This window comes from Trachinotus anak, unplaced genomic scaffold (assembly GCF_046630095.1).
Source record: "Trachinotus anak isolate AG129_WGS33_773 ecotype Australia unplaced genomic scaffold, CSIRO_AGI_Tana_v1 ptg000005l, whole genome shotgun sequence".
Lineage (NCBI taxonomy): Eukaryota > Metazoa > Chordata > Actinopteri > Carangiformes > Carangidae > Trachinotus > Trachinotus anak.
In genome coordinates this window covers 9,747,914-9,775,159 of record NW_027273856.1, presented here as the reverse complement: position 1 = coordinate 9,775,159, position 27,246 = coordinate 9,747,914, and the positions used below count along the sequence as shown (strand labels likewise).

Genomic DNA, 27,246 nt, shown 5'->3' with positions numbered 1-27,246 from the left:
TGCAACCAGCTTCATGTGCCACTCATCCCCTAACCTACTGTATGTGTTCATATTTCAACAAGGGGGATGTGTAATATAAATCTCCAGCTCTGTTTTTGTAATTTATGTGCCATTTCTCAAGGGCCAACACATATATCAAATTCCCGGTCTCAGGAGAGTAAATCCAGAGAAGAAAAACAAAGTACACTACTTTCCGAGGAACCACAATGAAAACAGATCAATTCTGTGGCAAGACAGCAGTCATGAGGGTCAGTCAGTCTAATCAGTGCTAACACATCCAGTCACTGTTTAAGGTGGATGACCACTGATACAGGCTATTATAGACAGAGAAATTAGCAGGCTAGTGATCTGGTCGTGCATGTAGTCATACATGTTGATTACACGTGAATAATCTGAGAAATGGTGAATATAATATTGTATTTGTAATATTGGCCTCACCACTTGCAAACATTTTATTAGGCTATTTGAGTCAGACACCAGACATTCAGGCTTGCATAGGGAATGCAATATGACCAAATCATTGAGTAAGTGGTCGCAATTTCTGCCCCTGAGAGAAAAAAATTTGACAAAACAAATGTTATATCACTTTCTGTTGTACAACAGCTGTATCGTATGTGAATTTTTATGTAAGTTAAACAATAATTACATTTCTTAAAAAGCTGATGAACAACAGCAACCAAACATCACATGATCACCACATAACAGCTGTGTGCCGCGTTTCTTCCCAGTAAGCCTCCTAAGTACAAGTTTTAGAGTTGATCGTGAACGCATCGTGATACGGCGTAGTGTTGGGGGCTGCGGTGGGCTGAGGAGGAACACATGGACCTGCCTCCTCAAGAACACATCCAGTTCTTGCCTTCAGTCATCAGTGTGCGCTGAGCTGAGAAGGACCGCTGTCTGACAGGATGGAGGACCTCTCCCGTGAACACACTGCATCAGCTGCTCTAGTGTCTGTTTGGACTCTGGAAGTTCTGCGCGTCTTTTGACAAAAACTGAAAATGATAGACTGATTGAACGCAGTGTCAAACCTCCGTGTGGTTTTATGAACATCTAGTTTTTAAACTTAAACTTCATAAGTCAAACAGCAGCTGCTCAGGAGATGTATTTGGTTTCCACGTGGATTCAAAGTCAGTGTTATCACCTCTGATTTTTCTGCACAAACCGCGAAGCTGTCAGTGGACTATGGCTGGAGAAAAGAGTGAACACGATGCGAACCCGATTTCCAAGTGTTGCTGTTCCACCTAAACATGTGCAACACGCTTCCGCCCGCACACACCGCCCCACCGACCAACAGTAACCGCTCCTTTGGCTCTAAATCTGGCTGAAACATGTTTATCTTGTGGGTCCCGGTGAGTTTATTCCTCAGCTTCATCATTTCTCAGTCGTGGAGCGTTCAGACGTCGTGGGAAAACTGGAACGCCGAGCTGCGCAACCGAGGAAATGAATTTGATAAGGCGAGCTCTCAACCGCACATAATTTTTATCCTGGTGGATGATCAAGGCTTCCGGGATGTCGGGTACCACGGCTCCGAGATCAAAACCCCGACACTGGACCGGCTAGCAGCGCAGGGTGTCAAACTGGAGAACTACTATGTGCAGCCGCTCTGCAGCCCCTCCAGGAGCCAGCTCATGACCGGCAGGTACAGTGCATACCATTAGCAATGTCTTATCATAGGGACCAACAGCTTTGCCATGTATCCAACAAACAAAAGCTTGGAAACCCTATTACCAGCTGAAAGAGTACAGCTTATCCTCTATCTAACAGTGCACTAGAGTTCCATGTAGCCTTGTGATAATCAGGATTAATAAATCCCTGATATGATAAGTAAGAAGATAAGTGTTATATGGTTTCATCGTATTTTTTTCACTTCAATCCGAAGTGAAGTGTAGTAAACTGTAGTGAAGCTTTTATTTGGTAACATTTTACAACATTAGATATAAGTTATTGTCAGGAGTAGGCGGTCATCAACATGAGGCAAACAAATTACACAGATGCATTTAATTACACAAGGTAAGGCACGTTCACCCTGAGGCAATGGACATTAAAAATAATTGGAAATATGTGATAATAAAATAATGTGATAATTAAATAATCTCTCAACTAATGTGATCTAGGATCAACTCCAGGCCTCTGCCATCCTGCAAAACATAAGCAGGTATAAATAGTGGATAGAGTATTTTATATATTTAGCAATAACTTTGGTGAGCACAACATTCTCATAACTGATAGAAGCAATTGCCATAACAAAATAAAACCTAGGTTGTATCCATCTCGTCATCATACTAGATTGCTCAAAGTAAATCATCATGAGTAGCATTTTAATTTATATAGGCTCCGCCTTTTAAGGCTTTCGCTAATGGGTTAAAGGTGAGGCACCACAAGCTCAAACACACCTACATCTATAAACATGCCCAGCCAATGTTAATGTTTAATAGTGCACCACAAGGCCCCTATGCACCTGAATAGTGCAGCATAGATAGAAGAGAAACATTCTCTCTAATGGGGTGAAGGCTGGGAAACAATGGGAGGAAGGGGATACAAAGGTTACACAGATAAATCACTAACTCTTTTTGCAGACATCAGAGCAAACAGCTGAGCTGTTTTTCTGACAGAAACTTAAGTGGGGGAGGGTGACACTGGCCTGTATCTCTGTACATCCTTTAGGAAATGTTTCATCAGAGTATGACTAAATACCAATCTGTCACCAAACAGCAGCAGTGTATGTTTTAACTGTGCTGAAAGCCAAACCCCTATCCACTCACAACTGGAGGAAGGAGAGCACGTGAGGCAGGTGACATGCAGAAGGTCCAAGCCTTTTTCCACACACCAGCACTGAAAACCTGTCCATTTAGCACTGTAAGAGACTCTAGTAGACGCAGCTCTCGCGTCCAGGATGGTGTGCAGAACATCCTGAGAGTGGCTAAGCATTCCCATTCAGCAGCCAAACCCACAGACGTTGGCCTGTGACCAGATAACTCCTGATCACTCCCCCTGCCTGGGTGAAAGTGTCCACATGCCATGGCAGCTCCCATGGATGTCCTGATAACAGCCACTGCATCGAAACCACGACATGCCATGCATGATGGAGAACCACTGTAAGCTGCTCTTATTGCACTCGGTCCAGGAAAGGTGGGAAAATGCAGAGGACCATCCTGGGCCATGGCTGGTGTGTAAATGCATCCATCCACCTCCAGTGTAGCTCTGTCCAGTGCATTAAGAGAGAACCAGAGAGCAAATCATGCACTCTGTGTGCGGCAAACAAATCCACCTCTGCTTTGCCAAACTTGTTGCAAACCTGGAGTTCCAGATTGGGATGAAGGCTCCAGTTCCCCCCTTCGACGTGATGACTGTTGAGTATGCTGGTAACGTAGACTGCTCTGGTGGAGAGTAGGTATGTGTGCGCACAGCTCAGCAGCTGTCCGGCTATGTTCAACAGCTGCGCTGAGCGACTCCTCCCTGGTGATTTGTGTAAGCTGCTATTGCTTTGTTGCCTGTGCGAATCAGAACGTGTTGATTCTGCAGCAGTGCAGCCAAATGCTGGACCACTTTCCACACAGTGAGAAGTTCAAGCAACTTTATGTGAAGAGACATGTGAGCTGACTACTGTCCCCCAGTACCTGTGACAGGCTCATCATCCTAAAAAAAGAGATGTGGGATGCAATTCTGCCCAGAGGCACTGCTTCTGTTAGTGTGCAAGGATTCTCCCAATAGGCAATCTCCACCTGATGCCCCAGGTTGATGCACAGGTGTATGAACCATCTCTGCAGCTGTGTCACATGGAGCAGGCCCAGAGGAACCACCACATGACCTGCTGACATCATGCCCAGCAGCTACATGACAAAGAGAGCTGCCACAACTAGGGATGAAACGATTTTATATAGTGATTATAATGACCAAAACTATCACAGTTATCAGTATTATCATGGTATTGTTACAATGTGCTGAAATGCTCAAATAGTAATAACACACAATCTGAAATAATTTCACCAAGTGAGTGCTTGCATTTAAACATTAAAATAAAACACTGCCAACATATCTGTGTCACAGATGAGGAACAGGGACCAGTAGCAGTACTGGGTTTGTTGCATGTCCACTCTGTAAACAAGGGAAAAGCAAATGTACTATAATAACAATAATAATAATAATAATTATTATTATTATTATTATTATTATTATTATTATTATTATTATTATAAAGTCTATGGACACCCACCTGTGTCCAGGTGTTTCTATTATTTTGTCCACCCTATTAATATCAATGAAGGTAAGCTAACAGAAGCAACTCTCTGTATAATGCAATACAGCTTAACAGCATCACAGAATGCATCTTCCAAAATGATTATATATAGTTGAACATTACAGCCTTTATGAAGCAGGATTTATTGGACTATATTAGACTGTATATTATATATTATGTATATGTATGTATATTATGTATATTTGTATTAGACTGCATTAGTTTTAGCCAGATGTCCCTAATAAACTGCCAACTGAGTATATATGATATTATCAGTTACAGGCTGCAAAGAGCCTGACTGAAATTTATTGGTTGCTTTTGGTGCTGCTCGGAAATGGTGTATATGCATCGACATACCAAGGCAAGTTTTACAAAGATTAAAACTATACATATAAGACAATACAAAGGGTAATAGTTGACTATCTTTATAGCTGGAGGTGTCCTGTTAACAGTTTTACATGTGTCTCTTTTACACTGATGGTCTATGGTAAAAATGCTGTTTGGGCCACAAGGGATTTTCGCTGCAATACTATGAGTGGCCACCGGGGAAAATTGGCCTCAGGCTGAGTGGTGGTACCATATCCAGGTAACATAATACATAAATGATCTGAGTACACAGTAGCCATCAGTGTCGACAGGCTGTTACTCTTGACATACAACTAATCAGATAGTGCTGTGGGCAGAACAGTGCTCCAGACCACACCGTCTGGGAGAGATAGCTGTCAGAGACCAAGTGACACATTTTTAAATTAATTTATTTTTATTGGTCATCAATGGGAAAAAAAACAACAACAATTCTGATATTGTAAAAATGGTGAATATCCGATAAATAGCCAGGCCGATAATCGGTCGACCCCTAGAGTAATTCAATGACAGTTATCTACATCATTTGTTACACTGCAAATAGGATATGCTAATTGCTGATTCAGCATAAGTTGAAGGTTGCTAATTTGCCAAAATGTAAATAAATATAACATAAAAACAATAAAAGTAACTTAGGTTGTGGACCACAGCTAACTAACTGGCTCCATGGCAACTTTATAGCTACCAAATTATGGGAACTGCAGTTCCAGAACCTAGAATATGATTATGGGATGATTCTGTCTGAATGGGTGCCCATAGAGAAAACCACTATTCCAGAAAAGGCTTGTAACTGAGCCTTCAGTTAAGATTTTTTTTAAACTAATTTTTAAGTGTTTCCAATTTAGGGAACAACAGTGTTACCTTAGCAACCACTTAGTGTTTTAGAGGGCAGCAGGAAGCTATAAAGAGATATTAGAAGGCTAGGCTGGTGAACGTGTACAGTATCATGGGGGGTTGGTTGTGGTCTGGCTTTGTAGTGTACTTATAGAATATTTTACATCAGCAGTTTCCTTCTTTGTACATGCAGCACTGCAGGGCTTCACCTCCACTGGCTCCACCATCTGTTCTGCTCCTTAACAAAAACGGGGTAGGCCTGCTGGGCACTGATGTTGTTTTGGCAAGGGGCCGAGAAAATAATGAAAAAAGTGCAGCCAAAACTCAGCTAACATCCATGTGGAAACGTAATGTAGGTGTACATTTAATTATGTTTCCAGGTTTGTACTCCTGAGCAGATGTTTGCAGAGGAGTGTGTGTGTGGTTGAGTTTGTGTGAAAGAACACCATTTATGCATGTATTAACATTAAAACATCAGCAACCTGTGTCAGCTGGACACTCACTGAAGCTCTGAAAACAAAGTTCCTTTGAGTTCTTTTAGCACACTCACAGAGAACTGTCATGTCAAACGTCAGACTCAGTAAAGGATTGAGCCTAAAACATCACTACATCATAGAGACCATGGCAACCACCTGCATCTGAATCAAGCTGCATGCTCACTGTATATAATCAGATTTTATTATGACTTTAATCCTTTTTTTATGCTTGCTGAAGATCTGTGCTATGGTCCACTCAGTCTGTTCTTCTCAGCTGTCACCCAGATGGACAGGTTGTCCTGCCTCATAAATGACTAAATATACCCAAAGGAGGCAGGGTCAAAGTTAACATCCTGAGACCAAAATATACGACCCTCACATGACAAGTCCTGTCACTGATTGTGAATTATGCCGTCATTATTTTTAACAAGAATACTTTTAGGGGCCAGTCTGGTTTTGAAGAAACTTGGATTTCTTCAAAGTGTCTTGGATGGGTTGTGTGACCAGGCTTTTACATCATGTTTGATACAGCCCTAGTATGACAGAGTGAACACAGGATACTACAGTGGCTATACACCAATCAGCCACAACATTATCAGTTTATAATGTCCATAATAGCTTAACTAAAAACATGTAGTCACCACTTGACACACATCGATATAAATTACGAATTTATAAATGATAAATTACAGTCTTCTGGATCCCTTTTACAAGGAGACCAAATAAAACAAATAAAGATCTTCAACCATGAATGAGCCATATAAAAGAAATATTACAGCAATCTGTTAAACCAGTGAGGAGCTGATACAGCCCTTTTATGTTCCAAGAATCCATACAATCACCTTTTACACCTGTTTTTCCCATTCAAGGTCATGGAGTTGGATTCATGAATTCTGAAAGCTATCCCAGAATGCACTTAGCTTAGAGGCAGATCACAGTCTGTTAGTCTATCACAGAGATATTGTTGTACTATGTATTGTATGCCTTAGAGCAGTTGTTTTTCAGTGATATGTATCAGGGCTGTGCCCTAAAAGTTGATGAGTTGATGCGTCGGTTGAGAGCCCGAGTCGACTCACAGCACACAGAGCAGGAGCAACAGAGGGGCATGCCGTAAACTTCATAAAATAAAGCTCATCTTAAAAATGACCACGAAGCTAGCAGTTACTGAAGTAGAGATGCACGGTGGAAACAAAGGGCAGCACAGCACAAGACAGTGCAGCACTACTTATATCTTTAATACGCTCGGCTCCAGTGTCTGGCCAACATTGCTGTCAGCAGCCCAGCAGGAGAGATATGCAATTGTAGGATTTCATGACTGATCTATGATTAAGATATTAACTTTGTTTTTCTCTGGCTGTGTGGAAATCTGATGTTTTCATCCCAGAAGAAGAACAAAAACATTAAAATGTGAACTTTTAGGTAAAAACAGTAGTAGTGTGGCCTGGTCGCGCTGCTGCAGAATTGAACTCACACTACATGTGTTTCTGCTACTTGAAGATAAGATATATTAAAGAAAGGACAGCAGTAATAATGTTGAGTGTTTATAAAATCATCAGAATATATTGTATATTGTGCCTTCAGATAATGTAAATTATGATTTGGCGCTATACAAATAAATTGAATTGAATATAGAACCATAAGCACCTGACCACTTATTATTTCATAATAATAATCCTTCTCTTTGGAATATAGTGCTATCAAACGCTGTTTGGACAAGGTATACAAAGGTGCGGCCTCTGAAGACCACGTAGACCATGAAAGCTGAACCAAAATGATCTATGGAGGTTCCTATTTTTGCTTGGCTGCTGTTTTATTTGCAGAGTCTGCCGTATTTTCTTTTTGAAAAGAGATTCATCATGGGTGCACATTGGACAGCCTTGTTGCTGCCTGGTGATGCGGTTACACATCAAATGCAAACTTTCAAAGGATGTGGCCCCTGCATTGAGACAGAGCTACTGTATATGGAGTCTAAAGTATTAACTAGTAAGCAGTTGCTTAGATACTTCTTTTTACTGTCATGTCAGTTAAATAAGACCCGTGATTTCTGAGGGGTTCACGCTGTGACTGCAGCAGTAGGACTTATTGTTACAGAGTGTAGTCTTCACTGAGTTGACGAGATTTGATCAGAAGTAAACCATATAAGGAAAAGGGTCCATGTGAAGAAAGCAAGTGAAGATAAAAAGGACCTGGCAGTAGTTGTGTACAGCTGCTGTTGGAGCCATAACAGAGTGCTTTAACCTTCCAGCAACAGGTGCTTGAGAAAAGATTTCCACACTGTGACCCCCCCGGAAAACTCATGGCATCTGAAAAATTTCAACCTGTTTTTTTTTAAACTGCGCTGATGAGATTAGAGGCTTAAAGTCAGAACTTTCCTTCAAGTGTGGTCAAGTGGTTGTGCTCTTCAACCACAGAATCCTCCCACTGATCTTTCCTGATCTATTGAGGTGGATTGCTAAAGGTGGGGGCAGAGATTGTTCCTCAGGCAGCCCCTAATGTTGAAACATGTTGGACATGTTTGAGGAATGCACACATGACATGGCAGATGAATATTTTTAAAACATTTTCACCTGTTTTGGATCCATTGTAATTAAGTAAATGTGCTTCTGGAGTCCAGAGTTTGTGAGCCATGTTACTGTCCAGACTGGAGAGTTCAAGTACATTATAAACACACCTTTCAGCTCTTGTAACAGCAGCTGACTCTCTAACCCTTTATATGATTTTTCTTGACTCTTGATCAGTTTCACATCTACAGTCAATACAGTCAGCATCAATACCAGCAAATTATAGCTGTTTTCTTGATGTTATGTACATCTCAGAGAAGGGCAAATGTAAAGATGGTCTTTGTGATGTCTTAATAGTCATCCCCCACTCACCTTTTCCATGGGCCACAGTTGTTTAACCATGGTCGCTCCTGTCAAGCAAAATTAGAATTCATTATCAGTCTCTTACATCGCTGAAATAGCTACCATCTGTCAACAAACAAAAGACGATGAATGCCCTCTGGGTTCCCAGGGTAATAAGGAGTAGATCTGTAGCAAGCATAGTGGCTTGGTTCCAAAAAGCTCTTCTGTCATCCTTGAACAATGCACTCTTATATTATAGCCCTCTGGATTTCAATCTGGTCTGAACCACAAGGAGAGTTGGGTTGGTTGTTTGCTTAAAGCAGCTTTCTTTTACTCTGCTCCTCACCCGTTACAACTCTGTCTCCTAATTATTCTCACACTTCCCATCTGCCCCCACTTATCTCAAACCCATCTAAGCCTCTCAGTCACCCTTTTCTTGTTAATCACCTGTGAGAGTCTGTAAAATAGAGAACATAAGTGTACAAATGCCAAGGAAGGAGCAAAACTGAGGGGAGATATTCAAAGATAGTAAGGAAAGTAAATGAAGTGCTTGCTCAAAGGAAGAGCTGAGTAAGATGAACTACTCCTGGTGTGACTTTGATTAAATGCAGAGTGCTGGGTTGAGGCCTCTTATTTGAACCATATGTGAGGACGATATGGAGCAGGAATATAAGAGAGGGCCCCAGCCTGGGCAGCGGGTCTGCTCAGGAACCTCCACAACCTCAGTGGCTGGAGTGGTGGCCAATACACTTGTCTTGTGGGACCTGAACGATTGCTGGCACTTGGTGATTCAAGTTTAATGGCGTGTGTGATTTGTTGGCCTTGTGGCTCAGCGGTTGTGTAAATAAACCACTGAGATAGCGTGATTACAGCAACGTTTAAGACTATAACTCTGCTTTTCACTGAAGGAATGCAACAGCGCCCTTTGCCGTGATAAGACATGGGATTGAGCCACTGTCTGCTAGAAGTATTTTTTTGCCCATGTGTGGCTTGAATCCATACTGGATAAAGGATGCCAAGATGCTTGACCCCAGATCTTTGTCCCCTGCGCTGTCCCCTGCGCTGTTGCCGTCCAGGGCACCACCCTGTCACCAGGGACCAGTGACCAAATTGATGGCTCAGAATACAGTCTCAGAAGGTTGGTTGAAGGGTAAATTTGAGCACTGACTGTTGTGAATCCAGCTGTTATCACAAATATAATCACAATAATCACAGACAACGACGAGTTAAATTATAACAGGATTTATTAATAAGAGTAATAATTATTCAACATAACATCACTTAATATTAAACCGATTATAATTCAACTATAACTAAAACAAACATTGGTTACTAACTAGATAAATACAGGCAAAACACATGTAACAACCGTGTGTGTGTGTGTGTGTGTGTGTGTGTGTGTGTGAGAGTGAGTGAGTGAGTGAGTGAGTGAGTGAGAGAGAGAGAGAGAGGATGGTGACAAAGTCACATGAGTGACGTGTCAGTAGGAACCAAGATGGCGGCAGAGTGAGGTACTCGCTAGAGCCAAGATGGCGGCTGGCCGCAGAGCATGAATGGTGTGAACACGAGAACAAAGGGAACAAGGGAGGGGCCTTGAGCCTCACGTGTCTGACGCGATCACACCCTAGGGCCTGAATGAGAGAGATGTGGATGAGGTGCGTGATGGGGAGGAAAGAGGGAGAATAGAGGTGAAGAGAGGAAAGAGTCCACAAGAGATCGTCACCACAGTTAATAATCACCACAACATCACTACACAATAACGGAGCCAGCGAACCGGAGCTCGTCTGGTCGGATATTGGTCCTTTAACTAGTGATATTTGGCTTATTAAGCTGATCACAGTGAACGATCTAAACAACAGGATCTGCAGCACTTATCAGTCAATAGCAACAATACAACAGCTACACTAACTGTGTCTCTGCCCAGACATCAGCCTCTTACTGTGAGCGGCTCCGGTCCTCCGGAGTCAGAACAGAAAGTCTCTGGGTCTCCGGAGCTCGGTCCTCGGCTGGAGCTCGGCGGGTCGTGTCTCTCTCCTGGCGGTGACAGTGATGAGTTCCTCGGCGGCCGCGGGAAGATCACAGATGAGGGACGGTGAACTTTGTCTTTAACAAAGTCGGCGCTCGTCCTCACAGGACTTGAAATCAGCTGACTGCACAGCGATCTACGTCGGATCCGAAAAGAAGAGAAACACAGCATCTGTGCGCTCGGCCTGCGGGTTGGAGACTGTGACCTGGGCTTGAAGAAGTTCTGGAAAAAGGTCAGATGTTTGCAGATTGCTCCCTTTCAGCAGCCGAGTCGCGGAGAGAGCGGGAGGAGCTCTCTACTGAACCTGGTGCACGGGAATGAAGCGCAGGAGGAGGGTTATCACCTGAGTGACGTCACCGGGGATCCCTGCTGGGAATGCCTGGCCTCGGCCAATGCCTTTGCAGAGTTTTCTTTCAAACTCCAATTTTACACATAGGTGTGAATTGTGGGGGTGGTTTTGGCCCATAGCCTGGAGGGAAATGTAGTCCACTCCTTTGTTCTCCCCACGAGGCATGGCTTGAGGCTCAGGCTTTTGAGGAAATGTAGGCCTCTCCATTGTTCTTCTCAGAACTCATGGCTTGAGATCCCAACACTCGGCTATAAAAGAATCTATCAGTCACATTGGACATGACATGGATGGACACCACGGAAGGCGGGAAGGTCTCCAGAGGGCAGTAGTTATTGCAGTCATTATTTTCAGACCAAGAACCATCCTTCACATGCCGCAAAACCTGCAAATTCAAGACCTAGTTACCTTTAGAATCCCCTTTAATGTCAAAAAGAAACAACAGAGGGATACTTTGCAAGTCTTTGCGTTCCAACTTGACCGGTTCTCTGTCAAGACCTCTGTCAAGGTTTGATTGATTTGTGGAAGGATCACATGCTGCACTTTAGCATGACATTCCCATTACACGGCTGTAATCTTTTGGTATGTGAACACTATCTAACCTGCAGGAGCTGTGTCAAAGTCAAAGTCTTACAGCTTTATTGTCAATTATGCTACACATACAGGACATAGAGCACACTTGAAATTATGGTCCTCTCGGACCCACGGTGCAAATAAAAATATGAAATATAATGTAAATGTAAACAAAAACTTTTTACACAAAGACAGTGCCATGATAGTGCAATGATTCAGTGCAGTGATACAGTGCATAAATAATCATGACAGTACATGGCAGTTAAAAGTGAGGTAGTGTGACGGTGCAAATACGTAAAAGAGGATGGTGAGGTGAGTGATGCGGTGTACTTGCTCCAAGTCAGATCTTCAGAGATGTGCACACCCAGGAACTTGGTGCTGCTCACTCTCTCCACTGCAACACCGTCGATAGTTAGAGGAGCATGCTGGGTGTGCACTCTCTTGAAGTCCAAAACAATCTCCTTTGTCTTCTCCACGTTCAGACAGAGATTGTCGTCTTTGCACCACGCGGCCAGTCGGCTCACCTCCTTCCTGTAGGTGGTCTTGTCATCGTTGCTGATGAGACCAACCACAGTAGTGTCGTCCGCAAACTTGATGAAGATGTTGGAGCTCTTTTTCGGTGTGCAGTCATGGGTCAGCAGGGTGAAGATGAGGTGGCTCAGCATACATCCTTGGGGGGGCCCCCATGTTCAAAGTGATGGTGCCAGAGGTGTTGCTGCCAGCCCATACAGACTGTCTCTCCCTGTCAGGAAGTCCAGCAGCCCCTGTGAGAGGAGGGGCTGGTCTTTTAAGGGCTAAATCTTAAACACACACACATACACGTCCTGATAAATTTACACATGTATCTGCTCTCAATTTTTGTTCTTTCTTTTCACTTACAAGTTCTTTTTCTCTCAGTCCCATTGCTGTCTTGGAATTGATGCAAAATAGCCTGACAAATAAAGATAAATGAAGGGCACAAGTGGAAAAACAATCCTTATATAAACTGAATTAATACAAAAGGAGATTGTAGATAATTGAGCGCATTACATCCAAGACTCATTTTATAGACATTTATGGGCAAGTAACAAGTCTAAATTCAGATACATGTGGAAAGTGTGGAGAGATTATAGAGAACACGGTTTTATGAGTGCTCACTCTTCTTGGAGTTCATTATGTATTATGTGGATTTTTTTCAATAAAACAGTGGAGTAAACGGGCTTCTTTATTTCTAAAAAAAAAACCCATACCAGGCTTGGTTGACTTGTTGATTTTGTTGTCTTACATACAAATATATATTGGCATTACTTCTTCCAGAGTGGTCTGATTTTGAATTTACTGACCTGAACTCAAGGACAATGAATAGAGCTATCAAATTCATCATTGCGCCATATTATTATCCTGAGGAGGTCAAAATTTTAAAGGTCCTGGAACTGGATTTGAATCTGTGGGAATCGGTTTTCCAAGTTGTAAATATTACAATTTCCTAACTTGATTTCCAGAAGTTTTGGAGACATCAAACCCAGATAGCATTTTGTTTTAGCAGAGCACAGTGCAGTACAGTGCCTTCAGGTTTGCCCCAAATGTCCCCACTAACTGCATCTGACATTAAAACACTGGTGATGAGGTGGGTCAGTGGTCCGGGTTTCCCCGAGGAAATTGGCCAGTGGAAGTGGTGACAGCTGAGCTGTCACACACAAACACACTCCACACACACATTGTCTACAGCTAACATTTGTAGAGTCTGTAGAATGTTTTTTTTTTTAATAACTCCCTGCGCCAGATGCAGAGATGACCTGCATCCTTAACCTACCATCAGTCATTATACATTTATAATCTTTCATTTATTCATCACACATTTAAACAACCATCGGTAGTGATAGCTTAACCACCGGTATCATCATCAAATCACACACACCACACACAGATAGACATCCATCTCCGTGCATGTTTTTTTTTTCTGTGTGTCTCTTGTCTACCACGGAACCACCAGGTTGAATTCATATTATATTCCTCAGTTTGTTCCTTTGTCCTCCTTTGTCTTTGTCGTTGTCTTTGTCTCACCTTGCATATTTTTTGTGGCTGTTTTTGTGTTCTTGTACTTGTATACTTGAATATATATATACTCTGCAAATTAAAATCTAATGAACTGTTGTGTCTGATACCTGAGGGTCTACAGCAGTTAACTGTCAGACAGCAAAATGAAAAACATTTGGTTTGGTCATCAAAAAATTAAAATGCAGTTGCAGTCCGTAATTTTAAGGGGACAAGTTCTGAGTGTATTGTTTTTGTTGAGTGTGGAACTTGAGTTATAAATCAGTTCATTGCCATGTTTGGAATGTTGCACACACCACATAGTGGTGTAAACCTTGAAGGACTTTTGGATTCTCCATGGGGAGGAGAGGCTCACTAGGCTGGACCAATCTTCTCATTTTATGGCCAACTGAATCCTTCTCTGTGGAAACCTAACCCAGACACTTATTTTCACTCCCTCTCCCTGGTGACGGCTTGACTGCAGACCACTGACCTCTGGAGAGAGCAAGAGAACGCTGAAGAGGGGAGAAGGTGAAGAGGCATCTGGTTGCATTGGCTCCCTGTCTCCTGGGTGTCCATCTTTCACTCAAAGCAGACGTGGGGAGTCAGACAGAAATGAAGTCAGAGCCCCTTGTGTTCGTCTTCTCAGAGATGCTTCCCAGCTGAGCCCCATCACCCCATCATGGGCAAAAAACACAGTCAGTCACAGTCTCAGTAATGATACAGTTGGCTTGGCTGTGCAAAAGTCAGACCACCAATGCCACAGTTCATAGTTGTGATTGCGGGACAGTCAGAACTGATCCAAACAGTATAATTAGATGTGGTCCAAATAGAAGGAGAACACTGACTCTGGCAGCAGTATGATGGACCACCAATTACGGAGCTTCCGCATTCAAAAGGAATAGCAAGCATCATTTTTCTCAGAGCTTCACAGTTCACACTCTCACTCGGATTCTGATGTGCCACATGATCAGAACTGAGAGAACTTGGGTCCATTCAGGATTAAACATACTGACTGGAGCTCATAGCAGTAGAACAGAATCAAGCCTAGTTCAGTTAGACTTAAAGAAATATTTCAACATATTAAGCTATTAGCTTATTCTCTTTTTTTCTGGGCTAGCTTAGCTTTGCCTAAAGACCTGAAGCAGAATGAAACAGCCAGCCTGGCTCTGTCTGAAGGTAACAAAGTTCCTCCCACCAACAACTTTAAAGCTTACTAATTAGCATTTATGTGATTGGTGTTGATCTATTCCTTTTATGTAATCTAGGCCCAGCCCAGCTTGGGTTCCTGGTCGGGTCACAGTTACAAGGAACCAAATGGATACATGAACTGCCCGAGTTTGTACTGTTTGTAGTGCTGTTTTTTAAAGCCTGACCAATAGAGTCTTTAGGCCACTGACGACATTTGAGAGTACAACTTTCAAAACTCCAACAACTGATCTCCTGAGTTCCCAAACATTTACAGAGTGTTGTTAAAAGAAGAGGTGATGAAACACAGTGGTAAACATGGCCCTGTTGCAACTTTTTTTTAAACATGTTACTGCATCAAATTCAAATTGAGCAGATATTTTTCAATACATTTTCAGCATTTCAACATTTGATATGTTGTCTTTGTTCTGTTTTCAATTAAATATGGGTTTATATGATTTGCACATCATCGCATTCTGTTTTTATTTACATTTTACACAACTTTTGTGGAAACAGGGTTGTACTATGATTGCATTTTAGTCAGTGCACTGAAACTCTTGAGGTTCCTGGAGGCATTAAGTAATGAGGGACAGATGTAACCTGCTTTCATTTGAGTAGAATCTAGCCAACGTATCTACTTAAGACGTCATATTATACAATACATAGCACTCAATATTGTTTCCTGTTTGCTTCTATCAGGCTTATCAAGGAAGCAAAATTACATCACTTTAGGAACTTGTCATTGGTGAATTTCTCAGTGGTTAAGTAATTGGTGATGTGGTGGTGTAGTAATGGGAAAGTCTTTACAATCCAATGGGTGGGGGGTGTTTGTGTTTAGTCAGACTTCATCAGCAGTTCTATTAAATGCCAACATATATACTCTCATACGGTCATTTTGTGCTACATGGCAATAAAAGTCAGATCGCTTATGCCAGACTGTGGGCTGATTTAATCATTCCTTCCCTGCCAAAAGCACTTACAAGCTTACATCTGCACTTTATTTCAGAGTTTTTTGATACAAACTTTCATGTATGTCCTTTACTCATCAATAGTTAACTTGCTGCCAAGATGGCTGTCATGAGCTCCAGGTCACAACTTTGCTTCCCATCAGGCCTTGAATGACAGGTCCTTTGTTTTTGCTCTGAGTCTCTCGCCATCCACCTCCTTTCACTGCACTGTTAGATGTCAGTTGAACAAAAGTCTGTGCTTGGGTTGCCAGCCGATAAGCGTTTTTTCTGTCAGTTCAAATGTGTTTGCTTTGGACGGGGTCCATTGTAATTACAGTTGGATTGAATGAAGTACAGTCAATGTATAATCAATGTATAATTTCCAATAGACAGATTCTCTGTAACCAGACAAACTATTGCCTTCAAATGATCTGTGAGGGGAGTCTTTTTTGGGAGTAAAAATCTTGTCTTATATTTTATAAACCTACATTGGCAGTATTTTCATTGTTGAGATTATTTTATTGACATGCCATACAGTTGCATGTGAGCATTTTATAAATGAACTAATGTTATCATTTCTAGACCAGTCTGTGGGTTGGTTGTTGACAGTTTGAGCAAAGAATATAGAGGAAGGCTTTCCAGCATTTTCGGAAACATAGTCAGGTTGTCACTTAGAGGAAGAAAGTTGGGCAATATGTTAAGTGCTTAAGACCAACAGCCAGCAATTGCTATTATATTTGCACAGGTGTGTGTATCCTGTTTGAATAAATTTGCCCTCACCTCTGTCATCTGTGGTCTTTAATGTGAAAATCTATTTCTACTGAGATATTACAGTCTATAGGCTACTTTTCTTTAAAAAAAAAATTAAATCACCTTGAGATCTTTGATAAGAAATAGTCAGATGGAGGTCATTTAAACTTGCAGATTCCAAGTGAACAAACATGTTATCACATGATCTGGGTCGTCTAGTTCTTAAATATGATTCATGCATTGACATTGCTTTTCACCAACAATCAATCAGACAGCAACTACTATAGATTGCTTAATTATCATTTAGTCACTGCCCTATTTTGTGAAAGATGGACATCAGTGCAACCAGAACGTGCATAATATGGTTCAACTCCAACTGTCAGTTCCTATTGGTACACGCTTTGAATTGGGCTTTACAGGCTAAGTATTTACTGAGTTGTATTCTCAAGGAGGCAGACCATTAAATTTGCAAGATAAAATTTCAAAAAATCGCCCCAAAAAACCAACTGGTGATTAATCATATCAAATTGCCCAAACACTGAAGACAGCAAAGGCAATGTGTAATTCTTTTTTTGTGTAGTAGCTAATGGATATATATCCCTACAGTAATTACAGTTTTTCATATATTTTCTACTTGATGAACAGCTCTCATGAAAGTTGAAGATTTCTGTAAAATTGGTCATGTCTCTGACAGGGTGATATCTGTTTTTATTTTGTAGGTATCAGATCCACACAGGCCTTCAGCACTCCATCATCCGAGCTACTCAGCCCAACTGCCTGCCCCTTGAAAATGTCACCTTGCCCCAGAAGCTGAAGCAAGCAGGATACTCCACCCACATGGTGGGCAAATGGCACCTGGGGTTCTACAAGCGTGGTTGTCTGCCCACCCAGCGTGGCTTTGACACTTTCTTTGGCTCTCTACTAGGAAGTGGTGATTACTACAGTCACTACAAATGTGAAGGACCTGGTATGTGTGGTTATGATTTGTATGAAGGAGAAGAGGCAGCTTGGGAACAGGACCGTGGCTTGTACTCTACTGTGATGTTTACTAGAAAGGCTATTAGCATCTTAGCCAATCATAACCCTCACAGACCTTTGTTTCTCTACTTAGCCTATCAGGCAGTTCATTCCCCGCTGCAGGTTCCTGCCCGCTACCTCGAGCGCTACAAGGGCATTCCAAACTTGCATCGTCGAAAATATGCCGCTATGGTGTCCTGCCTGGATGAAGCCATCCACAACCTCACATTAGCGCTAAAACGCTATGGTTATTATGACAACACAGTTATAGTATACTCCTCAGATAACGGGGGCCAGCCGTTAGCTGGTGGAAGCAACTGGCCCCTGAGAGGGAGTAAGGCCACCTATTGGGAGGGAGGTATCAGGGCGGTGGGCTTTGTTCACAGTCCCTTGTTGGTGAACAAAGGCACAAAATGTCGATCTTTAGTCCACATCACTGACTGGTTCCCCACACTGGTGACACTGGGTGAAGGGACTTTAGATGAAGATCTAAATCTGGATGGGTACGATGTTTGGGAGGCTATCAGTGAGGGCCGCCCATCCCCTCGACAGGATATTCTTCATAACATTGACCCAATCTACATCAAAGCCAAGAACGGTTCATGGAAGGCCGGGTATGGTTTATGGAACACAGCCATCCAGGCAGCACTCCGGGTGGGCCACTGGAAGCTTTTGACAGGTGTTCCTGGCTACAGCGACTGGGTGCCCCCACAGACCTTCTCTAACCAGCGGCTAACCAATCGCTGGCATAATGAGCGCATCCGTTGGGACCGGGGTAAATCCATCTGGCTTTTCAACATCTCAGCTGACCCTTACGAGAGAGTGGACTTGTCTCAACGCTACCCACATATAGTAAAGAAGATGCTAATGCGGCTAGCGCAGTACAACAAGACTGCAGTGCCGGTACGCTACCCAGCCAAAGACCTACGTTCTAACCCTCAGTACAACGGGGGGGTATGGGGACCCTGGTACAAAGATGAGAGGGAGGAGCAGGAGGAGGATGAGAGATACAATAATTTGTTCAATAGCCATCTTGGAAAAAGAAGGTGGAAAAAAAAATCAAAGAACAGAAAGCTGAAAAGTAAGGTAGAATAGTTTACCCCATTTGTGAAAGACTTCAGTTGCCTTTACTCAGGGATTGACACTTCCTGTTTCGGGATCGTTCTCTTCAGAGTCTCTGACTCAAGTTCCTTTTAATTTCACTCTAGTTTATACGATATGAAATACATGAATGGACCTTCTGAAATGCCTCAAGTGAACAAGGAAAAGATCCACTTATTCAAACACTACTGTTACGCCCAGACACATCTAAGACCTCCTGTTAATGTTAGGGGTAGTTATAGAATGTTTATTTTTCTAGATTGTGTTGCATGCTTGAACTGTTGTCACCTTTGGATTGTTCTGTAGATTCATGTTTCACTTAAAACAGCAAATACATTTTCATAGACAGTCACCATAAATTTTGGTGACAGAGAAATAAAGTAAGACATAGTTGTATTATGTTTTTGATTGCGTCAATACAGTGTCGGTGTAACAGATGTACAATTTATGTGATGTGTGAGATGTTGTACGTTGGTTTTAATGAGACAGTCTGTCTGAATTAAAGAATGATAGATTTTGTTCCCTCTCTTAGATGATGTCTGGTCCGGCACCAGGCCAACCTGAATGTAAGACAACTAACAAAATAAAAGCCCCAATGAACAAAATAAAAGCCACAGACACAAAGCTCTTTGTCTCCTGCAATCTTTCAAACTCTGTCTGGTTTGTATTTTACCACAGCCAGATTTCCTTTATTGTGATGACAATAAGTACCCTTGTAACTGGAAAAGTTTTAACATCTTTCACTTTTAGAAGTTGAGATGTGGCTAGTAGTACATTTATTAAGTGGGATCTGACTGGATCTGACATAGGTGATAAAGACCTAATTCCTTTCTTGCAGTCCTTAAAAAAATGCCTGCCTCATCAGACATGGTGTAGTGAACAAGAGATATGGGACTATAGTGAACATAATTTATAATCTTTAAAACTTTATTTTTCATGTGTCTGTTGCTTGGCATCCATGTAAATAGTATCCAAAACTGACTGACCTGAACTGTTCCTGAGTTTTGCTAGTAGATTGATTGTTGTACTTTACAGGCCAATTAGCTATTTTAATGAAACTTCTAAATGTACTCTAGATCTCTATGAGATTTATAGTTGTCTAAAAATGGAACATGTTCTGTTTTGTTCCTTATTTGACTCCCTAGTTGTCTGTTTGTCTTTTTAATTGGCTAACTAAGCAGCTTTCAAGAGCAATGTAAGTCTGTGGCTCCAGAACAATCTGAAAGCCCAAAATTTGTTACAGACACATGAAACAACGAGAGCTCTAGAGAGAGAGAGGGGCTTTCCTGTGCAAAGAGTGCCAGGCTGCACTGCCTATCCCTCCTATCCACACTGACTTGGATCCCCCTGCTTCAGCACTTTACTAAGAGCCAAGTTATGACCTCAGAATTTTCAGGCACTGATTCAGGTTTCGCAGCAGCATTTGTGTTAACAGGTTATGCTGAGACGTGTCTCTCCATCTTTACCCTTGTAAATCCAAAGCAGGTGAGGTGGGTTAATGGCACTTATTTTCCTCAGCTCCCTCATATTGATTTGTGTCTGCAAGTCAGATTGTACCCATGGGAACCAGAATTTACCTGGGTAAGCTCAGCTTTACTCATGACCATAAAACACAAGCCATGTCCTCTGCATATTATGAACTACAGCTGAGAATTATACATGAGATTCTTATTTCATTGCATAGTGCTGAATTTCCTCTTCCATGGGCCACAGGAACAGTTAAACCCTGGAGTCTTTGGGAATTCACATTTGCTTTCAGTTATGGGCATTACCATCGGTCTTCTGGGAAAAACTAAAGGCATTTTTTTGCGTGTAACTGAGCTGTGCAGCAATGCATCAAGCTTCTTCATCCTGTCGCCTCACATTAACAATGCCCATTAATGCTCATTGGGAATGATAGGGAAAAATAAACATGATGGATCAAAGAAAGCTTTGACCAAAGTGAACTGCAGGAATATGATTTTGCGGGATTGTTTTGCTTTTCTTACAGCTGTGGCACCATGTCAAACATAGTATAGATTCTTGCATGAACAAGGTGCAAATTAGTCTAATTGTGTGTAGCCAAGTGGAAAAAGCCGACAACCTCACTGCCAAGAGCAACATCAAAACATGAGCCAGACTTGAGCTCTAAAGTGTCTCTTCTAAAGTCAAGCGATGGAAAAGGAGAGAAATATTAGGCAGCTGTTGTCCAAAGAATCAGAATTAATACAGAGTCTATGAAATATCTTGTGAACACCACCCAAAATGCTAGAATACATTTAACGCTTGCAATGTATCCACTCACAGCACTACATTGCAGGGCTGTGCACTCCTGCAACTTGGCAGAAATAGAACATTCCATTTATAAGAGGTAGTTGAAATTTTTTTTCAAGTGTTTCTACAAGCATGTGAAACAGCTGCTGTCATGTTTGCTAGTGATGTCATAGGAAGTCCTGCCTAGGAAGTGGCATATAATGTGCCAAAATGACACAGATCCTTTTCCCTGTACCCCTGTTTATGTTTCCCTGTACATAAACATTCACATGTACACAGTGCAAAAAAATCTGTTCTATTGTAATTACAGGTCTCCTTCTGTGAGTTAGAGCAACTTTGACATATATAGAGGCCCTTGAGAAAAGTTCAGGTGTCTGAGAGAAGACAGAACAGTAAATTTCTGGACAGTCCCTGTGGGCTGGTAGTCTCTCTCTTCAGACATGGAGATTTCCTGTAATGAGCAATTTCACCCATGCACAACTGGAACTTCTCTTGGCCTTCAGCAGAGGTTCAGCACTCTCACTTTATCCAGTTAATGACATATGGCCCCATTTTGCTCTTCTCCAGGACCACTCCCTTAATATCTTCATATTTCTTCTTCCTCTCATTGATGGTGTTAGGTATTTGCCTGTATTCATCCTCTCTTCTCCTTTCCCCTGGCAGACATTCAGACTGTTTCCTTTTCTTGTTATTCTTGTCATTATTCATGCTTTTTTCAGCCGTCAAAGGTTTTGTTCAAGTCCAGGCCTGTGGGATTTGGTTGGTACACCAGCTGTGTTGCAAGAAAGGCCTGGGTCTTTCACACTAACACAGTGTTGTCCATCTCTCATTGGTGTTCAGTACCATAGGTTTGTCTGCTGCTGATTAGAGCAGTGAGATCGAACAAAAAACAAAAACAAAAAGACTTGGGGACAGTAAAATCAAAACAATGAGCAAAAAGATGCTCAAAAGCTTTGCAGAGCTGAGGGGAACTGCAAAGCTGGTGATAATTCTATGTGGGTTCATCACTACCAGCAACCAACAGTCATTTACTAGTGTTAGCACAAAATCGTTGATTCCTGCAGCTTTAAGAAACAGGTTCAGTTGTTCCACAACAATTTGTACAGCCCTGCATTCTAATGCATTTTAACATTGCAACTTCAATTTTCACAGTGCCTCAGATGAAACTACCACTTCAGACCTAGTGAGCATCTTTGCGTAAATCTGACTCTGGTGTAATGTTCATCCCTTCCTAATTATTCAGCTGCACACAATCACATCCTTGTTTGATTAATATTTATACAAAAGCAGGCAGAAACATGAAGTCGTTTTCCTGCACATGTTGGCCCTGAGCTATGTGTGAGCCTCTCTGTGTTATTTTCTAATTGTATTGTGTGTATTGAAAAAGCACCAGAGTTTATGCATCAATCAATCTTACTCTGGTGACGTGACCCACAGTTTAAATTGGGTTGAGGAGGAGGTGAAGGTCCAGCTGTGGTACTTCAGCTCCAAAGTGGAAGTGACACGCAGGCCTCTGAGCACCACCCCGGGTTGAGGAAATTCTGCAAAACACTGTTTTGAATTTGCAAGAGAAAAAATATCATACTGTTACCTTTACATACAATGATATCCAGTTTGTGTTTTTTTCCAACTTTTTAAAAAATGTTTTTACTGTTTTTCTTTATTTGTATGTTTAGTTAGTTTTTATTTCTGTAATCCACTTGTATCCTGCTATATGAATGCCTATGATGATCATTCACATAGTGTGTCCTCTTTAATAGATTTGTTTAATGTCTAAAGTTCTGTTCTTACTCCATCATTATTATTATTCCTGAGCGTAGATTGACGAGGGAAAATGAATGAAAAATGGATGAATTGAAATGATTTCAGCATAAAACTGCAACATAACAAAATAGTATTAAGTGAAGAAGTCCGAAGACCTTCTGAGTGCACTGTATATACATTATTGCTGGTGCTGAACTAATGTTTATTATAAAGTCTGAACAAGCAATAGTAAAATGATACACATTTCTGACAAAATTTAAACTGAGTAAAGATGGCTTAAAAACTGCACAAAGGAGGCAGAAGACAAAAGGATGAAGAAAACAGATAATATGAAGAAGGAGGGGGTGGCAGCGTACCAGAGACCCTCACTGTAAGTGCAGAGAGGTTGGGCAGGAGGCCCATCACCTCCCTCTGATTCTTCCCATCTGGTGTCACGCCGGCCCACTCAGCTGTTCACTGTACATGCAGAAACCTAGTCCTCCATAGACCTCCTCCTTCTTTCTTCTCTGCCAGTAATGGAGAAAAGAGGCTGGATACATTTCAGCTACCAGACTTTAAAGCTCTCTACTTGTCACATGCCAGGGTGTGTGAAGGAAATCAGACGCAATGGAAGGTGGGACAGTGCTGGACTCCAGTTTTATGATGTCATGACTTCAGCCTCAGGGTGACCTTTTGATTTATTTCCTCCAGGAGGAATGTGGAAGGTGTGTGTATACAGTCAAGTTAGATCCTGGTCTGTCAGTGTTTTATTTAAAAATTAAATCCTGGTCACTCAGTCTGGCCCACCTGTGATATGATGCGGTGACTGATCACATGTATTAACTGTAGAATTAGAATGAGTGAATATGAGAATGTGAATGTGTGTAAAGACAATTTTTCATTTAATGGTTCCCACTTTCTCTGCAGTTCTGATATAGTTCCACTATCTCAAGAACTGAAGGTTACTTGCGTTCAGATGTATAGTCTGGAGTTTGACTTATTGTTCCAGTTCTCCACCAGACAGTTATCCATCTTTCTACATGGATGAAACGTACTGTATATTAGGAAAGCAAACACTTACTGTAGCATTCATCTAAATGAATGATCCAAATGAATATAGTCCACATGATCAAAGTTCAACATCTGGCTTTTACAGGGCCAATATTGTTGGTTTTAAAGGGCAGGTTTTGGCAGTGATACTGAAAATTACTGTTGTCAGGGAAAAACCCAATTTTTTATGGTGTATTCAGGTTGGAGACTGAGCAAAATCTAAATAAAGCCCTCTTTTATGTTGACTGTACTGACTTTCTGAGCCGTTTTTTCAAATGACACCAAAAAAATGTCATGTTTATTTCCAGTTGAAATAGTTTAAATAATGTGTTTTAAATGTTGGTTGTTGTATAATTAACATAACTTCATCACTGCAGACAAACATTTATAAAGAGCATTTCAGGTTAAAAATATGCAGAGATCGAGTGAAGTGTTGATTATCAGAAGCTTTATTCTGAACAGAGCATGTCTCAAAACCACTTATGCTCCTGTATGTATCACTGAAAACAATAATCTGCAAATTATAATGTCTATAAATATACAGATACATGCAATACACTTCACATATATTCATATATACATATATGTTCCTTTCATTGTGGAAAAACATAAATTATGTTTTTTCATTGTTATTGGCCTTGAAAAACCCACGTGTCAAACTCTAACAACAGTCAGTGTGAGGAGAGTTTTACTGCAGCAGTTAAAGCTCACTCTCCTGCAGCCTCCTGGCTCCTCACAGTCACCTTCTCTCCGTGCCACTCCCATCTCCAGATGGGAACGTTGGATCGTCTCTTTATATGAGCTCCACATGCTGTCTGCTGCTCTTGCCAAGGCTAAGAGAGGAAAAATGTATCGCTGTATGTTACAATATAAATCTCTGTCTCAAAAATCTGATTCCACCATGTACTTAATGACAGCGTGTAATATGAGACCACCTGTGAGGGCTGGAGGAGGAGACATTTATGTTGCCAAAGTGTCATTCATGCTAATGTGTGGACTGTTGTTGTTTGTGTTTGTGTTCATGAAGCTCATGCAGTAAATAGGAACTATAACGAAAAGGAAATGGAGAGATGTTTAAGTCTCAAAACAATGTGTCAGGATGTAGGGTTATGTACATGTATGCAATAGTTTTAAAGTTATTATACATTCTAATGTTATTTCAAATTCTAATCTTTTCAAGTGATTTTATGTAAATCATAAAAATCATAAAAATCATTTGTCAGTGAACTCATTTGTTTTGTTCTTAAAGTTGGATATTTTTTAAATATATTTAAAAAATATTTTATATAATATGTTTATGTTTAAAATATGTATATATATTATAATATTTTATGTATAGTGCTGTGGTTCTGTATGTAGACAATTATTTATCATTTATACATCATGGAGACTTTACATCACAATAAACCATAGCTTACAATTAAGCATATAAAAGAAAATGCACACAGCCTGTATTCAGAGACTGAGCCTTAAAACGAGTCATCGGGATTTCTAGAACTTTATAGACTGTATGTAAAAAAGTTACAACAAAATAGTCACTGCTCTCAGCCACACCCCAAGCCCCGCCCACTGGGAACCACAGTGCAACCTTTCAGGATTTGTTTCTCTGAGTGTTTCCCTACAGTCTTCTATATATTTATTCACTCAGAAAACAGTCAGCCAATCAGAGAAGAGGTGCAGAGCATGAGCTCCAGAATAAAACCTGAGAGAGGAGATGTAAAACTATATTGTTTCTGTATGTTTTTGGTTCTTAAAACGACAAATATGTCTTCTAATAGATATCAACAAATAAAACACAGGAAATGTGTAAAATATTGGACCTTTAAGAGTGAATCAGTCATAGCAGTCAACAAGTTGAGTACTGCAGCTGGTGTCTGGAGGACAAAACCAGTGGATCATTGCTCAATGACATCATGATGTTGAAAGACACTTGATGGCCTCACATCAGCGTCAGGTAAGTGCGAGTGTGTAAGACCATGATTTCTCCTGGAATATTTGCCTTTAGTCAGCAAAACAGACAGAAATGTTTTTATTTTTTTTCCACCAGGATTTCTCTGCATTGATCATCAACCTGATGAAGAAACAGCACCCTCTCCCTGTCATGTACCATTAAGCAATCCAGCAGATTTCTTCACAAATCTGTCTATTTATCTTTTATAAGTCTTTGCAACAGTTTCATGTATTTACAGTTAATCCTAGTTGATGTATTACTATTTTAGCATTCCCTAGCTAAAAGGACACTTGTTCATCTTTCCATTTCACCCTTTTTCTCCTTCAGGTGAGGAGGGAGGCTTGCATACCTTACACACCTGTCTATACAAGGTCTCACAGCTGACAAAGCAGATCAGAGCAGAAACCAAGGAACTGCCTTCCCCAGTCTTCCCCAGCCTGTGTCCAGGCACAGATCTGGGGAAGGCTACAAAAACAATCTTCCCCCTTGTCCTCACTTCACTTATCTTTGTCTGGACCTGGATTTGCCAGTTATACTTTTCCCTGCATCCTCAACTGTAAGACTTTGGTTACCATAGCTACCAAGAATAGTAGTGGCTCCATCTGGACGCTATCAGCTATAACAGAAGCTAAACAGTGAAGCATTGTTTAACACTCTGAAATGTTTATGAACTGCATTAGTGAGGGCCTACAAAATAAGAAAAGAAGACCAAAAGTAAGAAATCTCCTTCACTGCAACTAGCTGGGGAAAATAGTGGAGCATTTAGCAGTTAGAAAGGTAGTTATTTCCGGTATTTCCCTCGGGAGCTGGTGGAAACCAAAACAGAGCTCAAAGAAAATTTGGACTTCAACCCTGTCTCCAAGAAATTACATTTATATACAATTAAACTGCACCAACAATTTTATAGGAAATGTAACTGCGACTGGATAATGATTTCTATTAATATAATGATTTCTAGATTTCATTTGTCATTTCTATTCATTTACATACATAAAAACAAAATCATGTAAATAATGTTTCACTTTAAAAACACCAGACAAGCAAAATAAAGTGCAATAATCAATAAACAGAATAAATAGTAACTAAAATTAAATAAATAAAATATTTGTAGGCCTTAAATGTGAGGTTGATATTTAGGGTTGACCTCCCTGAAGTCGGTGAGCATTTTGTCAGTGTTGAGGGCAGATTGTGAATTTTTCACCAACCTGTCAGCTGCTCCACCTCTCTTTTGTAGGCTGAGACATCCTCATTACTACTGTGGTATCATCTGTGTAAATCCATCTTTAGGAACTATCTGTGCTGATTTCATCTGAACTATAAAATCTTTCTGATTGAAATCATTACTGGACAACAAAGACGCTTATTTAGTGTGGAATACTTTAGAAGCACGTTATAAAGTGCTACATATACAGTATATACATTAAAATATTTAAGAACTCATAAAACACAAATATGAAAACCTAATAATTGAAATGGCCTTGTTCTGGCCTCCTGGTAATAAACTTTTGAGATAAAAAACAAATGTCAACAGCAAA

The 27,246-nt window shown here is 41.0% G+C and overlaps 1 protein-coding gene across 1 annotated transcript; it reads left to right on the top strand.

Annotated features, from left to right (window-relative positions):
- Positions 1-860: 860 nt before the first annotated feature.
- On the top strand, positions 861-19,338 carry arsj (arylsulfatase family, member J). Its single transcript, XM_071478296.1, has 2 exons — positions 861-1,639; positions 17,316-19,338. The coding sequence occupies exons 1-2, from the start codon at positions 1,329-1,331 to the stop codon at positions 18,706-18,708; spliced, it is 1,704 nt and encodes a 567-aa protein (XP_071334397.1). The 5' UTR covers positions 861-1,328; the 3' UTR covers positions 18,709-19,338.
- Positions 19,339-27,246: the final 7,908 nt, after the last annotated feature.

Bases quoted from the DNA above. Each gene is read 5' to 3' on its own strand.
- arsj (XM_071478296.1), top strand. From the start codon at position 1,329: ATGTTTATCTTGTGGGTCCCGGTGAGTTTATTCCTCAGCTTCATCATT. The intron at 1,640-17,315 runs GTACAGTGCATA...TTTATTTTGTAG, and splicing joins AGCCAGCTCATGACCGGCAG to GTATCAGATCCACACAGGCC.